The 17,725-nt window shown below is 46.7% G+C and overlaps 1 protein-coding gene across 3 annotated transcripts; it reads right to left on the bottom strand.

The window, feature by feature from the left end:
- Positions 1-2,424: 2,424 nt before the first annotated feature.
- LOC117581262 (homeobox protein unc-4) lies at positions 2,425-12,589 on the bottom strand. Of its 3 annotated transcripts, XM_034268271.1 has the most exons (5): positions 11,496-12,588; positions 11,009-11,465; positions 4,755-4,933; positions 4,528-4,667; positions 2,425-4,438 (listed from the first exon to the last, which is right to left on the bottom strand). In XM_034268271.1, exons 1-5 carry the CDS (start codon positions 11,889-11,891, stop codon positions 3,724-3,726), a joined length of 1,887 nt encoding a protein of 628 aa, XP_034124162.1. In that variant the 5' UTR covers positions 11,892-12,588; the 3' UTR covers positions 2,425-3,723. The 3 variants fall into 3 exon arrangements, with proteins under 3 accessions (XP_034124162.1, XP_034124161.1, XP_034124163.1); XM_034268270.1 differs by having other exon boundaries at positions 11,009-12,588; XM_034268272.1 differs by lacking the exon at positions 2,425-4,438 and having other exon boundaries at positions 4,542-4,671; positions 11,009-12,589.
- Between the last annotated feature and the right edge of the window lie 5,136 nt (positions 12,590-17,725).

The following is a 17,725-nucleotide window of genomic DNA, read 5'->3' as shown; positions in this document are numbered from 1 at the left end:
CCCCCCCACCACCTACCATCATCTCTTGAGAGAGCGGCAAACACCAAAATGCCCATAATTATGACAATCATCTCTGAGCCCAGGCAGAGGCTGCTTTGTATGGGCTTGGGCCTTAACTGCTTGGACTGCTTGGCCTGCTTGGCCTGCTTGGACTGCTTGGGCTGCTTTATGATGCAGCGTTAATCCCCATTGTTGGGGCCATTGTGGCGTTCCTCTTGTTGTTGGCTTAAGAATCTGTTACAGAAAACTTAAAAGCGTCGCTTTAATAACTTTATTGATTTCGATTAAGCGCTATAACGTAGGGTGATCATCATCATCATCATTATCATCAGCAACATCATCATTGGCATTTCTTTGGGTTTAGTTTTGGGCATAGGAAAAATAGTTGTAGAGGATGGAGGATACTCTACCTATTGAGTTTTGGTTCAAGGAAGTCGCGACTGGAAGCTCTTTTATATGTTTATTGAGAGTTCTTCGTACCGCATATAAATTTCGCTATTTTCTTTCCTCGAATAAAGTGAACCCCTGTGCTGATTGTTCCATTTCGATGCATGGTGATGCTCCTCTGTCTACGCACATGTGACCCCAAGTTTCAGTAATTGTATGTCATACTACGTAGTTCTTCTTTCAGCCATAGATCCGTTTAACTTCCAGTATTTCTTCCTGCCCAAATTCTCTTAAATGAAGAGCATTCACCAGCTGGCTTGGCACCAAAAACGAACGAGCGAACTGCGCTCCTCGACCAATAAACAATCACACAACGGACAATAAGCTTAACATTCGATATATATTTTCTTAGCTCAATAAAAAACACATTTACAACAAAAGCGAGAGGATGGGATCGGGGGGCTTTTGATCAATGTTTAAGGAGCTGGGAAGCTCAGCTCAGATTTGAATGTCTGCCATTCGGATGGATAGACTCGTCGTCGTACGCGTACAAATAAACCTAATGGGAAAAAATAAACGTGTGAAGAATAGTTAAGAAGAGCGTCGTCCAATTTGATTTGCATCGAAAAGTAATTGAGCCACAAAAAACGAGGCAGAGAAAAAGAAATGGAAACGCACCACGGGGGCACGCGAGTCGGAGTCTGATTCTGAGTCTGATTCTGAGTCGGAGTCGGAGTCGGAGTCGGTTATGGCAAATGAAGCTGTGGAAAATCTTTCAAATCATGCACAATTATTAAAATCCATAAATCCGTAATAATCATATCAACAGGCCACGGACCAGATCATCCAAACAGACAAACAGAATAGAGAGAGGAAGAGAATGCAGAGAGTACAGAACGGGGCAACAATAACCACCATAAGGTGGAGTCATTAACAGCATGCCACAGACAACAACAACAATAGCTGTGGCAGAGAGGGAGGTGGAGCTGTGTTGGGTGTTGGGTGGGGGGGGGAACGAACAGCAAAGCGCGAACACTGAAAAATTAATAAGCAATAAAATTGCCATGAAATGAACTACACCACAAAATTCCCATGAAAGCGACCGGCGACCCCCCCTGCCACCCGACACCAGACACCCGCTGTGTGGAGCCAAAGGCAGGAGCTGCAGCATCCAGCAGTCCAACAGTCCACTCCCGAGAGTCCAAAACGGTTAATCGGTGTTACCGTTCCCCCAATCCACAAAAAAACAACAACAAAAAACCCAAACCCGAAACGAAACTCAAACGGACCGAACCGAACCGGACTTGAAGCTGGACCTCAAAATGAATGCAAATTCAATTGACACTTCGCTGGCCTTCGACTTGCCTTCGACTGGTTTCCCTGTGCACTGCTCCTGCTCCTGATCCAGCTCCAGATGATGCCCCCCCCCATGGGGACTCATTGGTTTCTTTCACATAATTTGGTGATAACTCGACCGGTGTCTGACCAATTGGGGTCGAGAATATGTGTGCCGGACACGTTTAAAGTTGCAATTCGATGTGGTTAAACTTTTTCCTGATTTCTTCGAGCCAACAATGTTGCCTTTAGCATTATGGGTAGTGGCTGTAGGAGATGCGAGGACAGACAGACAACGATCAGTATAAAATTCACTGATTCTTGGTCACAGAATATCAACTTCTTCCAAGGGGAATCTAAGCAATCCTTCTGTGTGCCAAAGCCGTCGGAGCATGGACAACGTTTAACTTATCCCTTTCAGTGCAAGGCCTTTCCCCCGTTCTATTTGAATACTTTACTGCCTGGAAATGGTTTGATTTTGATGGTCAAATGGTTACTTTTTGGGGGTGTTTAATGCATCATATAAAGATGGACATTAAATGGACATTTCGCTTAATGCGGGAATGCATTACCAGAGAGTGCGAGAGAGATCCAACCGTGGAATTTTTATTCATTTTCCAAAGCCATTTCCACACCATTTCGCAAAAGGAAAACACTTTGGGAGTTTTGCTCATTTATATGTGTATTTTTGATGCCATTTAAATTGCTGTTTATTGAATTTGTTTGCCCCATTTCGGGTTTTTAGCTTTCGTTTCTCGTTCGTTTCTTTGCCGTCTGTTTGTTTGTTGTCTCTTTTGTCTTTTGTGGGTACATTTCTGCGTGAATGTGTGGGTGGGGACTTTGGGGAAGTATCGTATTATTTTGTGGATAAGCTCGACACGAAATAAACCAAAAAATAATAAGCATAATGTTTCGTTTTATGTGGGCTTTCTCTTTACAGATTTTTCATTTCTTTTATTCTTGTTTGACAATCATTTTATTCGATACAGTTTAATGTTTTTCTTGTTCTTGCATTTTTCTCCTTTCGTCTTGCATTTCTATTCGTAGTTTTGTGTGTGTGTTTTTTCTCATATTCTCATAGTTTTGTTTAAATATATCTTTTAATGTACTATTTCTCCTCCTTAGCATCGTCTTTATATATTTATGAAAAAAAAAAAAAAAACTTCCTCTTAATTAAGTTTTGGGTTTCAATCCGATTCTTTGTGTTTTGGGTTTTGTTTTTGTTTTTGTTTTGTTTGAGCTAAATTAAATTACATTTTTACACACACGCACACACACTCATTCATACCTACACTGGGAAAAAAAATTTGTCCTTAGCTGTTATCGTTTTCTTTTTATTACATAAAAATATTATTCATAGTTCAAGCATTGCTTCAAAAAAAAAAAAAAAAAATTATTAGAATAAGTTTTATAATTAATGTAAAAATAATAAATTCATTTACAACACTAATTTAGTCTCTCTTGGAACAGGGGGGTTTTAAATTACAATACACGCAAAAAGAAAAAAAATATTTATATTATAAAGTCCAATAAATAGATTCACTTAGAAATATTCAAGCTCTGAACCGAAGAGAAGTCAAGAGGAAGAGGGAAAGGGAAACTTTTAGCTGGGTTCCACCAGGGAAAGGTTCGATGCGCTGTTTAAGTGTGCCATAAGCGAATAGACACAAACGTAGGGCATGGGCAACGAGTGATTCTGATATTTGTTGCCAATACAAAAATTTCTTTTTAATTAGGAAAACTTTTGGTAGGGAATTTGTCTGGTTTTTTGTACAGAATATTTGTTATGGAAGTGCTAGTGGAACCCATAAAGGAGAGAGAGAGAGAGAGAGGGCTGAACTTATAGACAGATGGACAAGTGTAAAACTGAGCAAAAACCTCTAGGAACGCATAAATCAATGGAGAAGCAAATGCGGTTCGATCGAACGCCAAACCCAAACCCAAACCCAAACCCAACTCCAGCATCAGCTGCACCTCCTGCTCGGATGCTGCCTGGTTGCCTCACGTGTTGTTGAATAGCAACGACTCGATGCTGAAGGGATTGCTGCGCCGCATGCTAATGGGCGAGGTCTGGTGGACGAGATTGGCCGCCGCTGCCACCGCAGCCGCCGTGGCCGAGGCGGCGGTGGCCGCCGCACTGTGGTTGTGCCCATGCCCATGCCCATGCCCATGGCCGTGCCCGTGCCCGTGGCCACCGTGGTGCTGGGAGTTTTGCAGGTTGAGTTGATGGAAGGCCTTGGCGGGAAAGAGCAGCGATTTGGGTGATGCTCGCGACTCCTGTTCCCTGTCCCGATCCTCTGACTCGCCGCCATCCATCGGCTCCATCTTGCCAAAGACACCGCCGCCGTTCGAGAGCAGCGTGGAGGGAGCCACGGAGCTGGGGCTGCCCAAGCTGCCGCCGCCGCCAATGAAGCTGCCCGCCCGCGAGCTGTCACCGTCGCCGTCCAGGCCGCAGTGGCTCTGGCCGCCATGCTGCGGCCCGTGGCGGGCCGGGCTGACGGCATCGCTGTCCAGCTCGTCGTCGCTGTCGGTGCCGCCGACGACATCGATCTGGATGCCATCGTCCTCGAGATCCGAGTCCGAGAAGGTGCCGTTCGCCTTGTGCTGTGATATGTACTCGGCCTTGAGGGCCTCCAGGTCGACGGTGATGCCCTTGGCCTGCAGCTTCCTCGCCTGCCTGTCGATGGCTTTGGCCAGCTTCTTGCGGCGCCTGGCACTGCAAAGATCACAAAAAACGAAGCAGGGAAGAGGGGAAATGCTATAGCTGGGGGGGCGAGATAGTTTTCCAGGGGTAGGAACACTTACCGCTCCTTGGCCTTGAGCTCGTTGGGCGGTATCGGCTCGCCGCTGCATGTCTGCGGCTGGGCATTGTGGGCTGGTCGGCCGGGGCCCTTTTTGGTATGCTCGCGCTTACGCACCTTGGCCCGTCGATTCTGGAACCATACCTATCTGGAACAAAGCGTATAATCTCAGCAAAGGTGCTCGGATAAGCTGCCGGATAAGGGGCCGGCTGGCTGTGGAACGAGACTCACCGCAACTCGCGACTCCTTGAGGTCCAGCCGCATGGCCAATGCCTCGCGCATAAATATATCCGGATAGTGGCTGGCGGAGAAGGCCCGCTCCAGTTCCTCCAGCTGCCACGAATTGAAATTTGTGCGGGATCGACGACGCTTTGCGGCGCTGCTATCATCATCGCCGTCGCCAGGAAAACCTAAAACCGAAAAATAAAACAGCCAAAATGTAAATGAATTTTGTGGCTCAGCATCAAGTCATTAATACACAATGGAATAGAGAACGCAGAAAGGGGGTGTTGGCTTATTAAAACTAATTAGGGTTCTACCCCCCCACAAAAAAGGAAAGGAAAAGGCAGGAAAGAATGAACCAAAAACTAACCCCCACACATGGGACAGTGGAAAGTCTGAAAAATGAATAGAGAAACACACACACACACACATAGAATGGAAAAACACTTTGTTCCCGACACTAAAAACCCTATAATTAAGTGTTGGAGAAATTATTTAAATGAAGCCAGCCGCAAGACAGGAGCAGCAGCAACAAACAGCGACCGAGCAGCGCCACAATGCATAAATATTCATAATCATATATTTCAATTACAACGCCAATGGGCTCCACACCCCATAGCCGCCACTGCCTCATATCCTCCCTTGGTCCCAACATTCTCTCAATAAAAACGAAACAATTTAATTACGTTTCCATTCTACACTCTGCCTGCCGTCCACTCACAGTCCCCACTCAATCCCGGTCCCTGAACGTATCCGATCCGGTCCAGGATGTATAGTTTTCTATATTTAGATTATACCCCCAGAGGGGGCGTGGCAAACACACACACACAGAGAGAGAGAGGGAGAGAGAGAGAGAGGATACACAGAAAAGAATTCATGCAAAAGGGCCCCGCAATTTATCAAATTAGCTCCGATCGCAGGCAAAGTGAATCCGAAAAGGGTACAGGCGGAGATGGGGCCAGCAAGGTGTTGGATATTAGATGATGCGACTGGACAGGATCTCAGGGACACAGCATGGGGCAAGAGGACAGCAACACTGCGAATAAATAAGAATGAATTCAAAGTGAATGTTTGAATGATTCCCATTCGATGGTGAGTTGTCCATCGGGCAAGTAATTATTTAAATTACAATGGGAAAATCATGTGCTACATTCATTCGAATGCACTCCAATTTGACATTTAAATGAAAGCTTCTGTCATTCGGCCCCATTCGTATGGGGAAATCATTCCATAATTTAATGTAATTCCATAAATAAATGGCATATCCAGCCAAACATATGCAGAATCAATGCATTTACCTTAAATATTTGAGGCATTCAAGTGTGTAATTCGGAAATAATTCACACCGAAGTGTGTCTGAGGAATTGCTCATTAAAATGAGATCCCCTCCAATATTCAGTCTCCCATCACGCTAGGAACTAAATCGATGATTGCCACTGCCACGACACAATCGAAAGCCATTCAAATGCCACAACACTTGCAACTTTGTAATCACATCGATAACCGCGCCGCCAGCCCCCCGGTGCCAGCCTCTGCCACTGTTTGCCGGTCCCCACTCGCGGTGCCAACTATCAATTGTGTAAGATGTGGACTACCTACATACGCATACAATGCACTCCACTCCCCTCCAGCATTAAAGCGAAATAACAAGCGGACGGCCACTAATGAATGGTTTGCATTTTGCTGTTAAGTGTACCTAATTATGCGTGCAGCACTGTAACGCTGCCTCTGCCGCAGTCGCTGCCTCTCATTCGCTCTCTCGCTCTCTGCTTTGGCACTGCTTTTGCACTGCTTTCTGGCATACACGATACATAATTCCATGATGCTTGCACTTGGCCGCTCAACATTCTGTTTTAGTTGCAGAAAACAAAACCCAAAGGGATTTAGATGTTCAATTTAACGAAAAATGCCATCAAAGTTATCAGTCATGCCAAATGGTGACGGTGAAAAACGTAACGTTTACAAGGAGCAGCACTCTATCGGTTGCGGGTTGGGGTGCTCTCTCGCTCTCTGCTCTCTGCACTCTGTGGAGCGACACAAAACTCGTTTGTTTTAAACGACGCGCCGACCCGCGGCCGCGGTCAGTCTTTTGCCTTAATGTGTGTGTATGCGTGTGTGTATGCGTGTGTGTGTGTGTGTTAATAACTCAATAACAACGCCAAATAATAGAGACATTAAAGGCAGCAAGCGACAAGCGACAAACGACAAACAAAACGCAGGACGCAAGAGCAGGCCGCCCTTTCATGTGTGAGAGTTTGAGGCGGCACAGAGGACTTGTGTGGGGGAGTGGGGGCGGCATCACATACGTACGTACATACACATGTATTTATTTACACACAAAATGCATTCAAATGACTTAATAATAACAGGCGCTGGGCCGGACTGCACAACTCCGCCCCCAATTGGAAAGAGTCGCGCGGAGAGTGAGGTGCCGCGACGGTGCCACAGAGTGAGCGAACACATAATTCATGTGGCTGTTTTTTAGGCACTTTTGAAAATGCAAAACGATAATTGAAATTTATTATGATTATTGCACCCACTGTGCAGCGTGTGTGCAGTGTGCAATGTGCAACGTATCGCCACCACCAGAGGTACTGCAATTTGGCAACGCCGCTACACTGGGGTGGCGCTCCTGGCCTCAACCTCCACACGAAATGCCAAAAAACGAAACAAAGCAACAAAGATCCGAGCGGCTAAATCACAGGGAATGGAACTTGTGTGCGTGTGTGTGTGTGTGTGTGTTGCATGCCACAGTCACATTCCGTGGCATGTTATTTTCGTTTACAGCTCGCGTCAGCCAGGCAATATAACAGTTACACACACCCCAAAGATCCCCAACGCCAAACTGCAGAACCCCAGAACCCCAGAACACAGACCCAACCACCCAGCTACACAGGACACTCCTGCCCCACTCTTCCCCACGTTCCACCGCAGGTGACGAGCCACTTAAGTCATAAAAATTAAAGTGAAAATGAAAATGAAACAAGAAAAGAGAAGAGAAATAAAGGTTGAGAAATGGTTTTATGGATTTAAAGGAGTGTGTAGGATTATTCCTGGTCTAATTGCATTTCCCCAAAGAAGCAACAGAGGACTCAAAAGCCTAATGAATGCCTGATTCACATTCATTGAATGATTCAGTGGCTTTGGAGACCATTTGCATGATTCTAATACAAGAGTTGAAGTGATTCCGTTCAGTCAAGGAAGAACTTTTCGTAGGTTAAAGGTTTCGTTGGGGAAAGTACATGAATATATTTTACTTAATATTGCCACTGCCACAAATACTTTGATTCACTTCCCCCGAAAAATGAAAAGAAAAACCCAATCACAAAACGGAAATCCATTAGAAAAGCTTCACGGAAGTAACGAGTTTTGAGAAACTCAAACGAGATCTATTCGAAGGCACTAAAATGATTTATCATTCAGTGCAGTGGAAGAGCATTCCAGTCCATTCCATCGTTCCATCAATGTGAAGTGATTTCCGTTTTTTACGGCAGAGCGGAAACATCCATTCCACCCATCCCATCCCATCCCATCCCACTCGATGCGCCCTCACATCTTCCATCCATTCGGAATTCATTAGGAGACAAGAAACGAGACAAAAAGAGTGTAAAGAGTGTTAAGAGTGAAGAGAAAAGAGAGCAAACACAGAAAATGGCGGCGTCGGAGCAGAAAACTGAAAATCGCATGATAAATGATTTCGATCGCCTTATGACAGTTTCTTCATTTCCGGCATGAAATGAGCAACGCAACGGCACAAGAAAACGTCATGTGAGAGGGAGAGAGCGATGATGGTGTGGATGGGAATGGAAAGAGGAATGTGAATGGGTGTGGGGACGACGACGACGACGACGACGACGACGATGATGTTGATGATGTCCCGTTCCACCACCCACACAACCCACACACCCATCTGCCATTCGGCTGCATGTCAACTCTATGCCGCAAAATGATTAATGAGCAAAAAGGCCATGCCCCAAAAACCCCTCCCTGCAGCCAGCACCCTGCCACCGCCACCCTCCTCCCACACACACAGCACAAAGCTGCCAGCAGCAAAACGGGCGGCGGCAGCGCACAATCTGCAATCTGGCAATCTGGCAATCGGGCAATCGTTGGCCTAATCAAATTGAATCAAATCAAATTAATAATTAGTTTTTAAAGCGCTGAAGCGCCAAAGGAGTAGGAAGTGACTCCTCGCTCTGGCTGTCTCCCTGTCTGTGGAAGTGGGTGCCGCTCTGTCCCCCTCAGTGTCTCTCCTCATGTGTTGGCTGCAATTAATTAAACGGCCTGGCGCACAGCTAATGTCGCAGAAGGCCCCAGAGATCGAGAGGCACCATCCTCCAGTGAGTGCAGTTAATTACAAGCAGTGTGGACTGCTTACCTCTGGCCACGCCCCTGGCAAACGCCCCACGAGCACCGGCCGAGAGCCGAGAGCCGAATGGCCGCGCGCATTGGATATATGCATTATGGCCATAATTACACCAACTAGCCATCATTTGTTAATGCTAATTGGTCAATGAGCCGCAGCCAGAAGATGGCCCGCGCCGCTCTCCGCTCTCCACTCTCCATTCTCCACTCTCCGCTCTTCGTCTTGCACTTGGATCTTGGACCCGACCCGGCTAATGGCTCTACATTGAGACAGCGCAGAGAGCGACGATCAAAGCAAATGGAGTCCCATCAATTTCGGCTTCCCGGTGATTGTCCAATAACAAGAAAACTACACATAAAGCCCCCGCTCCCCTCCCCACCCCGCCCACAAGAAAGAAAGAAAGCAAGAAAGTGGCAATGACCACAAAACAAGTTAAGCATAAATCATCCAAGAGATGATTTCCATCAGAGGGAGCGAAAGAGATCTCCAACAAGAGATTCCTGGAATGAAAGCAATTGAGGAATAGGAAATGAATCCCCCCAATTCTCAACTCACTTTGAATACATTTTACTTGGAAAAGCGGGCAAGATTGCTCAAGTCTGTGATGGCAAAATTCATTTCTAATGAACATATTTTGTTATAAATTCTGGAATGCGAGTAACTGGCAATAGTCAGGGAGAGAATTCTATAAGAAGAGTTTCCAGTGCAAAACATGATATCAAATGTACATTTGCACATAGAAATATTTAGAAATAAATGCAACATAGAGACACATTTGAATGCATCAAATAAAATCATCATATTCCCTATTGAAGCGAAACTTCTTTTGGTTGTGTTCCTTTGCAGAATATGGAATGCGGACTGCTCGATGCCGAATAACAATAAGCAAAATTGTGTCTTTGGCACGCTTTCAGTAAGGATGGAATGGAAATGCCTAAAAGTGTAGAAATCTCTCTTTGGCTTTACGAACGGCCTTTATGGAATGATCTTTGCGGAATATCTATTCCTATGGCGATAATAAATTCTCTCTTGTAATCCGAAACCCACTGAAATGTCGAATCAGAGTCAACTATAGAGGCAACTCTTTGTTGGTAGTATGTGGAGCACACAATAGTTTGATCGTTCGGGAACTCGAGTCTAGCGACTTCAAACTCGCCTGCACAGCGGGCGGGTCCGTCTTCCAGTTCGTTCTCAGGGCATTCGTTGGAGCAATCGACATACTTTGTATGCTAAATACAAATCAGAGAATCAATCGGATTTTACATAATAATCGATCGCTGATTAGCTAAATCAATAAATATGTTTTGTAGGTAGCAAAAGTCAAGCACAAAGCGCAAAACTCTGACTGACTGATACACAGAGCTCACGGCCCCAGAGCTCACCGCACCGCACCGCACCGGCTCTATGGACTGACATGACTGACAATCCGAAAGCATTTAGCAGGGCTAATTGAATGAATTAGCATATTGTCCGCACAGATAACGACACCAACATGGATTCCAATCACACATTTAGCAAACAATCTACGAAGTGGATCGATCAACCGGCGCTGACCTCCAATTCTCTCTCTCTCTCTGTCTCTGTCTCTGCCTAATGTGTTCTCGGGCCTGATAATTCATTAGCGGATCTCCTGATCTCCCAACGAAAGTCGCCAATTTTAAATTGATTTCTTGGAGGAATACGGAATGCATATTATGGGGGAACTGTGACGTCGCTTCAGGGGGGTTACCTAACGCACATTTTGACGATTAGGTTTGCAGAGACAATGCCGTCGGAATTGTGCAAAAAGTCGTTCAATGATGATTTGAGCTTCCCTGTACTTGTGTGGAGCATAACCAAGCTCTTTGAATATCCCGCCTGATTCCTGAACAACTTCTGCTTAAACTTATGGACTTACCGCCATCCTCGTTGGATCCCTCGCTCGGCGGCCCCGCGGGCGGCAGACTCTGTCGATTGCCGATCATCAAGCGATGCTGGATGGTCGCCACAGTGCTGGCCACAGCGGCCACTGCCGTCGTCTGGGCGGCACTCACATTCCTTAGCGCCGCGGCACTCAGTCCGGTGAGATTGGCGAAGGCATTGCTGGCATTTACCGCCGCCATTTGTGTGGCCGCGGCGGCAGCTGCCGCTGTTGTGGGATGTCCACCGCCGGCCGCATCGAAGCGCGGTCGTCCAAGGAACGGTCCATTTGGCCCAAAGACGCCGGGCACTCCGAACTGCAGGAAGGGTCCCCAGGGCGGCACTCGAACGCCGCCGGGCGCTAGTTGGGCGGCAGCGGCATACAGCTGGAGGGCGGCCGTCGGATGCAGTCCCTCCGATGGCATACTGACACTGGGCCTGGGATGGGACTGAGAGTGGGAGTGGTTGTGGGTGTGGGAATGAGTTGTGGGCGGACTGCTGCCGCTCAACCGTTGCTGCTGCAGTTGCTGTTGCTGTTGCTGTTGCTGTTGCGTCGACGTGGCTGATGGCAGATGATGATGTCCCGTGTGGGGATTCTGATTGGGATACGGGTGTGGATACGGATTGGATGTTGTCCTTTGGCGGGACGATGGTGCCACTACTTCCGGCTCGTCCTCCTCCTCCTGGCTGCTGCTATTATTATTGTGATTGATGTTGTTGCTGTTGCTGTTGCTGTTGCTATTGCTGTGGTTGCTGTTGTTATTGTTATTGTTGTTGTTGTTGTTGTTGTTGTTGTTGTTGATGATGGAGAACTTTTTAGTGTCCGCTGCGGTGTGGGTGGCTGTGGGTGAAGATTGATTCTGTCGTTGCTCCAGTACCATTATGGCTCTCAGAACGATCAAAACTCATGGGCCATTGGGTGGGATCTACACTTTTTCTTTACACAAAAATTACTTGGGGCTCGTGTGTGTGTGTGTGTGTTTGTGTGTGTGGGGGGCGGGGGGGGGGGACACACTCGCGCTTTGGATCGATCACTAAAGGACTCTTTGTTGAGAGTTTTCAATATTTTTCGTTTTCGTGCTTAAAAAAAATGTACAGTCTGTTCTTTTTTTTGCAGTGTGTGTTTTTGTTTGTTTTCGTTTAGTTTTCTGTTTAGTTTTCTTTTGTGTGGTGTTTGGATGGCTCTGCTCTGCCGTCGGCCGGCGGCGGTGCACTACTGAAGAAGACGCGTCGCTCCACACTGACTGAGGGTCTTGGCTCCACTCTCGAGCTTTGGGCACGGTCCGCCGTTCGATTGGATTCGATTCGATACGATTCGCGTACTGCAGGGGGGGGGGTGCAGACGGTGTTGCAGGGAGAGAGTCGGTCGAGACGAGACGAGACGAGACAGACACCAGCAGCGGCAGCAGCAGACGACGCTAGCGGCTCGCAATGAAAATTCAATCTGCGAGCCGACGACGAGCCATGCGGCCAGGAAACCCTCAGAAACGAGATGGAGCGACTGGCAAGAGCGAGAGAGAGCAGCGAGGGCGAACCACCACCAACGCGGGCAGAGATTGTTGCCATGTTTCTGTTTCTCTCTCTCTCACTCTCACTCTCACTCTCTCGCTTGCTGTTCGTCTCTCTTTGGGCGCGCTCTCTGCGTGTGTGTGTGTGTGTGTGTGTGTGTGTGCGTGTGCGAGCGAGGTAGAAATTCATCAAAAAGCAACAACCACTTAATTTTTATATGCGCTGCGTTTCGCCTGTTTCAATTTTGATCAACTTGCCACTGCCAGTGCCACTGGCTCTGCCTCTGCCTCTGCCTCTTCTGTGCTGCTTCTGTAATTCATTTAAAGGGGAAACCTGTCCGACTGCATTTGTGTGTGTGGCCATTTTCAACATGGTCTCTGGCCTCGTGTCGTGTGTGCTAGAGCGAGACAAATGTCTCGTCCGTGGCCGCTTCCATTGGCTTTCCACAAATACTGGGAATTTGTCTGCCTGCGCCGCTGCCTGCCTGCCTGCCAGCCTGCTGCTTGCTGCTGCGTCGCCATTGCCAAAAATGACTTCAAGAGTTTTCAATTTTCTTCAGGCTGTGTGTGTGTGTGTGTGTGTGTGTGTGGGTGTGTGTGTGTGCGGCAAAGTTTTCCAGGGCGGAGTTATGCGGCATTTTTTCAATTTGCTTCTCCATCAAATTATTATATGCTCTGCACTCTGCTCTCTGCTCTCTGCTTGGCCGCTGCTCTGCCGCTGCGCAGCTGGCGCTGTGCGACTTTTGCCGCCCGCAAAACGCGTCCACCTCCAATAGCCATAAATGCCCATTTTCCTGGCAAAATAGAAAATGAAAATTCGTTAACAATTAATTAACAATAAGCTGGTTTGTTGTTCCCCCTGCCACTTGGCTGCCTGCTTACACTTCCACGAAGCTTTTCGCGCGGTTTGCTGGCGTTTCTGGCGCGTTTTCTTTTCAATTAGGTTCCCGCTCCTCTCCAAGGCATTCAGTTTGGCATGCGTGCAAGCGGGATGGCCATACACACACAACGCCGACGCCAGCCAATTTGCCTTTAATTTGTTAACATAAACGCCTCGTCCTGCCGAAGGACGAAGTGGAGCAAAAGGAGCACGAAAACTCCTCCAAGCAGCTCCAACTTCCGAGGCTGTTGGATCCTGCTCCTGCTCCTGCTGCTGCTGCTGCTGCGCATGAATCATTCATTTTATTAGGCGCCTGGGCAGCGACGTTGGCCGAGGCAGCGACTGCGACCGTGGCAGCGCCAAACGATGCTCCACTTAACCCATTTGCTATGCAGCGGGGTCGTTTCCACCCACACCCACACCCACACCCACACTCACACTCACAGCCACACACCACACTCCTCACAGGGCAATCAATGACATTGTGTGCTGTGGAGTCTGTAAAGCAGAATGACCTCTGGCCCCATACGCCCTTTCCCCCCACCCCCCCGTCCACTCCCAATGGGGCAAGTCCCGCGTCTCATCTGTCAGATGTTTTGTTGGCAGGTTGCTTAATTGCTCGCCCTTCCTTCTCTTTTCCACACTCTCTTTCTCTCTCTCTCTCTCTCTCTCTCTCTCTCTCCCTCTCTCTCTCTGTGGCTGTCTGTCTTTCTGGCTGTATTGGTGTTCATTTTATTAATGACATACAACGCCAGTGGGCGAAAAACGACATCGAGCCACCCCCGACCCTCCACACACCATCCCTCAGCCCCCCCTTACCCATCACACCTGTGGTATCCAACCTGCCCCCTGCCCCTGACCCCTGCCAGTTTCAGTTTGTTAATAAAATTTCCATGCGTACCGAAACTTAATTAATTCTGCCACAGTTTGTTGCAAAAGTTTGCTCACCCCACAGGAACCCCCTTAACAAAATGGCCGCCACCTTTGGCCCATCCCTGCGCTGGCGGTGGCTCCATGTCCTTCGCACATACAGCCCCTGCCCCCTGCCCCTGCCCCCTGCCCCTGCCCCGTGCCCCTGCCACATTCCCTTGCAAATCAAACGAATGAATTTTAATTATTTTTTGTGCCAGCAAAAAGTTTCCACTTCTCTCTGCTTTTTTTTGTTTGTGTGTTTGTCTTGCCTCCAGGTAGCGGGAAAACTTTTTTAGAAACCCAACCGGAACCTAGGAATGGAAAATGGGGAAAGTGAGGCCACAGCTGAGCGCTGGAAAAAAAACAAAAAAATATATACGATTCACCCAGAACTGCGGGGAATTGGGGAATATTTTTGAAGTTATGCTTGAGGTGCATCTAATCAGAATCTGTTCGAGTGAAGAGACTGTGTGGAAGAGATGATGGCAACTGAAGCGGAACTGGCAGATTGTCAACACTCGCAGAGGGCACCTCTTCCGAGTTAAGTCGTAGAAGGAAAAAGTTTTGTTCATTCAGCAGGACTCTAGCACTAGAACAAAAGTTCTTGCATCTCTCTCTCTCCCTAATTAATATCATATCCGATACGATATTTTGTCACTCTCGCATTGCTTTTTGGAGAACTCTTTATTTTTGGCGAAGCTGCCATAATCCATTTCCATAATCAGACACACTGTTCACGTTGAGGTTATGGTAATATCTGTACGTACTATGCAAATGGAACTAGAACCGCTCAGGAATATCCTCCAAGCCATCCCAGTGCACCTTGGATCGTAGTAGCACTCTTCAGTTTTATCTTGTAATTATCCTCGTTAGGTGATCAAAGTCGGAGTCTGTAATGAGTTAGAGAATTATTTTTATTTAATAGCTATAAATCATTTCATAGAAATTATGATCATAGGAATTGAAGTGAAAACCACATTGAAAACCTGCGAGGAAAGTTGAGGATTGATTTACTAATCTTTGAATATCTTAACGTTGAGTATTTGTGCTTAAAGCCTGAACAATTTTGACTCCCAACAAGACAATAGTTCGGGCTGAATATCCTATTTATAATAAAAACTCTACTGGGAGACAGCGTAGTAATGAAACATCTACCAATGTCGGTGAGAAACCCTGCAAAAATATCAGTGAAAACGTTCTCAGTGCTCACAAAAGTAGCAGCACACCCTGCACTTCATTGATCACTCATTTTGTTACCTGTTATAGTCCCTTGATAAATCTCATCTGAATATTCGTATAATTAGAACTTCTTAAAATATAATATTTTCAACTAAAATATGCATTAAAACTCATCATAAATATATGTAATATTCATAGGCAAAGTGTTTTCAAAACACAGCCAGAATCAGACCCACAAGTAAAAAGGGAAATGTAGAAGAATTCCCTTTAGAAATAGGGGGAATTGGTGCACAAACGCAAAGCTGGGAGCAAAGCTGCAAGCAGACAAATTTGGATTGGATGTGGAATGTGGAATGGAATGCTTTGTGGGGGAATTTGACGCTCAAAATGTCTCTTTGATTTGTCCATCAAATGCCCGAGGGGGGTATGTGGAATGTGCGTGGATGGCAAAAATATTGCGGACGGATATGAAAACTTAGGGAATGACAGGCAGGAAATTGCAGAACTGTTTTATGGTATATTGCAAAAAAAATACAAAATATACAAATGATAAATGATAAATGATAAATGAGGGAATGGCAGAGCCAGTGGGCATGGGAAGCAGTGATGTGCCTGCACAGATTGAATTTAGCTACAATGCAACATTGAGGCAAGTTGGAACCTTAAAGTCTTCTTGGATTTGGCATTTTTCAATAGTTTTCAATACAAAGATTTCCTTGGCTTAGACTTCCTCTTAGACTTCCTAATTTCTCCCCATTCCTGGTTTGCCTCAAAATGTTGCCAGTTGTTGTCTCGATTTACGATTGGACCAATTAATGAGCGTGTTAATTGGCCCTCATTGGGACAGATAGACCATAACCCAAGCATGTAAACCGCATATCATATTGTGGCAATCAAAAAACATTGACGACACGCCCACTGCTTGCATCCTGGCGATTCCTGATTTTGTGGCACGAACCACGGAAATTGAAGCGAGTGATCAACAGATGCACCGCGACCAGCACACATGTGTGTCTCCAGCTAATAGAAACGCCCACTTTTTTGGGTGTCTTCGACAATCAAAAAAGTATCTCTAGCCAAAGCCTTGCGGCAACCCCTGCAATGAATGGGCAACCACCCTGTGGTGCACCTCAACCCCCCACCCAGCGACTATTTCTCAGCAACCGCTTATATATTTACTGCCACTGCTGCCACTGCCCCTGCCCCTGTGGATGCCACACAAAAGCCAAGTCACACGAAATTATGGCAATTACGCTAAGCAGCCCATTTATTTTTATGAGCCCACGAATTATGAATAATTGCGAATGCGAACCAGCAACCAGCAACCAGAAACCAGCAGCAGCCAAACAAGACACAAACTATACGTGAGAGATGTGGATGTGGATGTGGATGTGGCTCCCAAAACCCCCTCCCCACATCACATTGACTAGGGGGGGAAATCAAAAAGAGAAACAACATCGTTAGCAGACATGTTCGAAAATCCATTTTGACATTCAGAAAGAGAGCGCTGACATAATGAAAAACCGCACTCACATTACCCGAAGCGTTCCTTTCCTCCAATCGAAGTCTCAATCTCCGCAGCTCGGTCCGTGGTGGGTGGAATCTATGTGGGTGGATGGGTGGTTGCGTGGATTCGTCATTAGGCTCATAAAATGGCAATGACTTGGCACACACACACACCACACACCACACACCACACACCGACAGACAGCTGGAGAGACAGACGATGGGGGAACAATCTTGACAAATGGCAAACAAAAACTAAACTAAATGCTCCATGGAGATTGAATCGAATTGGGAGATGCCCTGGATGCGTGGAGCACAGCTGATACCTCTATGAAAAGGCTGAACTGATGACAGTAAAGGGGTTTTCCAACACTGCCCCTGGCATGTGTTTTAAAGTAAAAAGAAATGAAAGCACGCTTCAGGTCAACTTGATTGGTTTTGCATTTCAATGCTTTCCACAAGGCAAAAGTAATCCAAAAGTAAATGCAAACTACCATTGTTAGACGCGTTTTCCTGCACTCCACTTAGACCATCCAGTGTTAGGCAATAACATTCGCTACACTTCTGACACTTTTCGTACACCCAAGAATATTCCCCATGAAATATACAGATAAATACCTTTCTAAATGGTACACAAAGGTACAGAGGTATCACAGAGCAGCCCCACGGGGTGATGGCATTGCTCAACACTCTCACAGCGCTGCCCAACGCTTTGACGGCTGCCATCTTA

The sequence above is a fragment of the Drosophila guanche genome, unplaced genomic scaffold (genome assembly GCF_900245975.1).
Source record: "Drosophila guanche unplaced genomic scaffold, DGUA_6, whole genome shotgun sequence".
Classification (NCBI taxonomy): domain Eukaryota; kingdom Metazoa; phylum Arthropoda; class Insecta; order Diptera; family Drosophilidae; genus Drosophila; species Drosophila guanche.
Note: the sequence above shows the minus strand (reverse complement) of the source record. Positions and strands in the feature narration are given on the sequence as shown.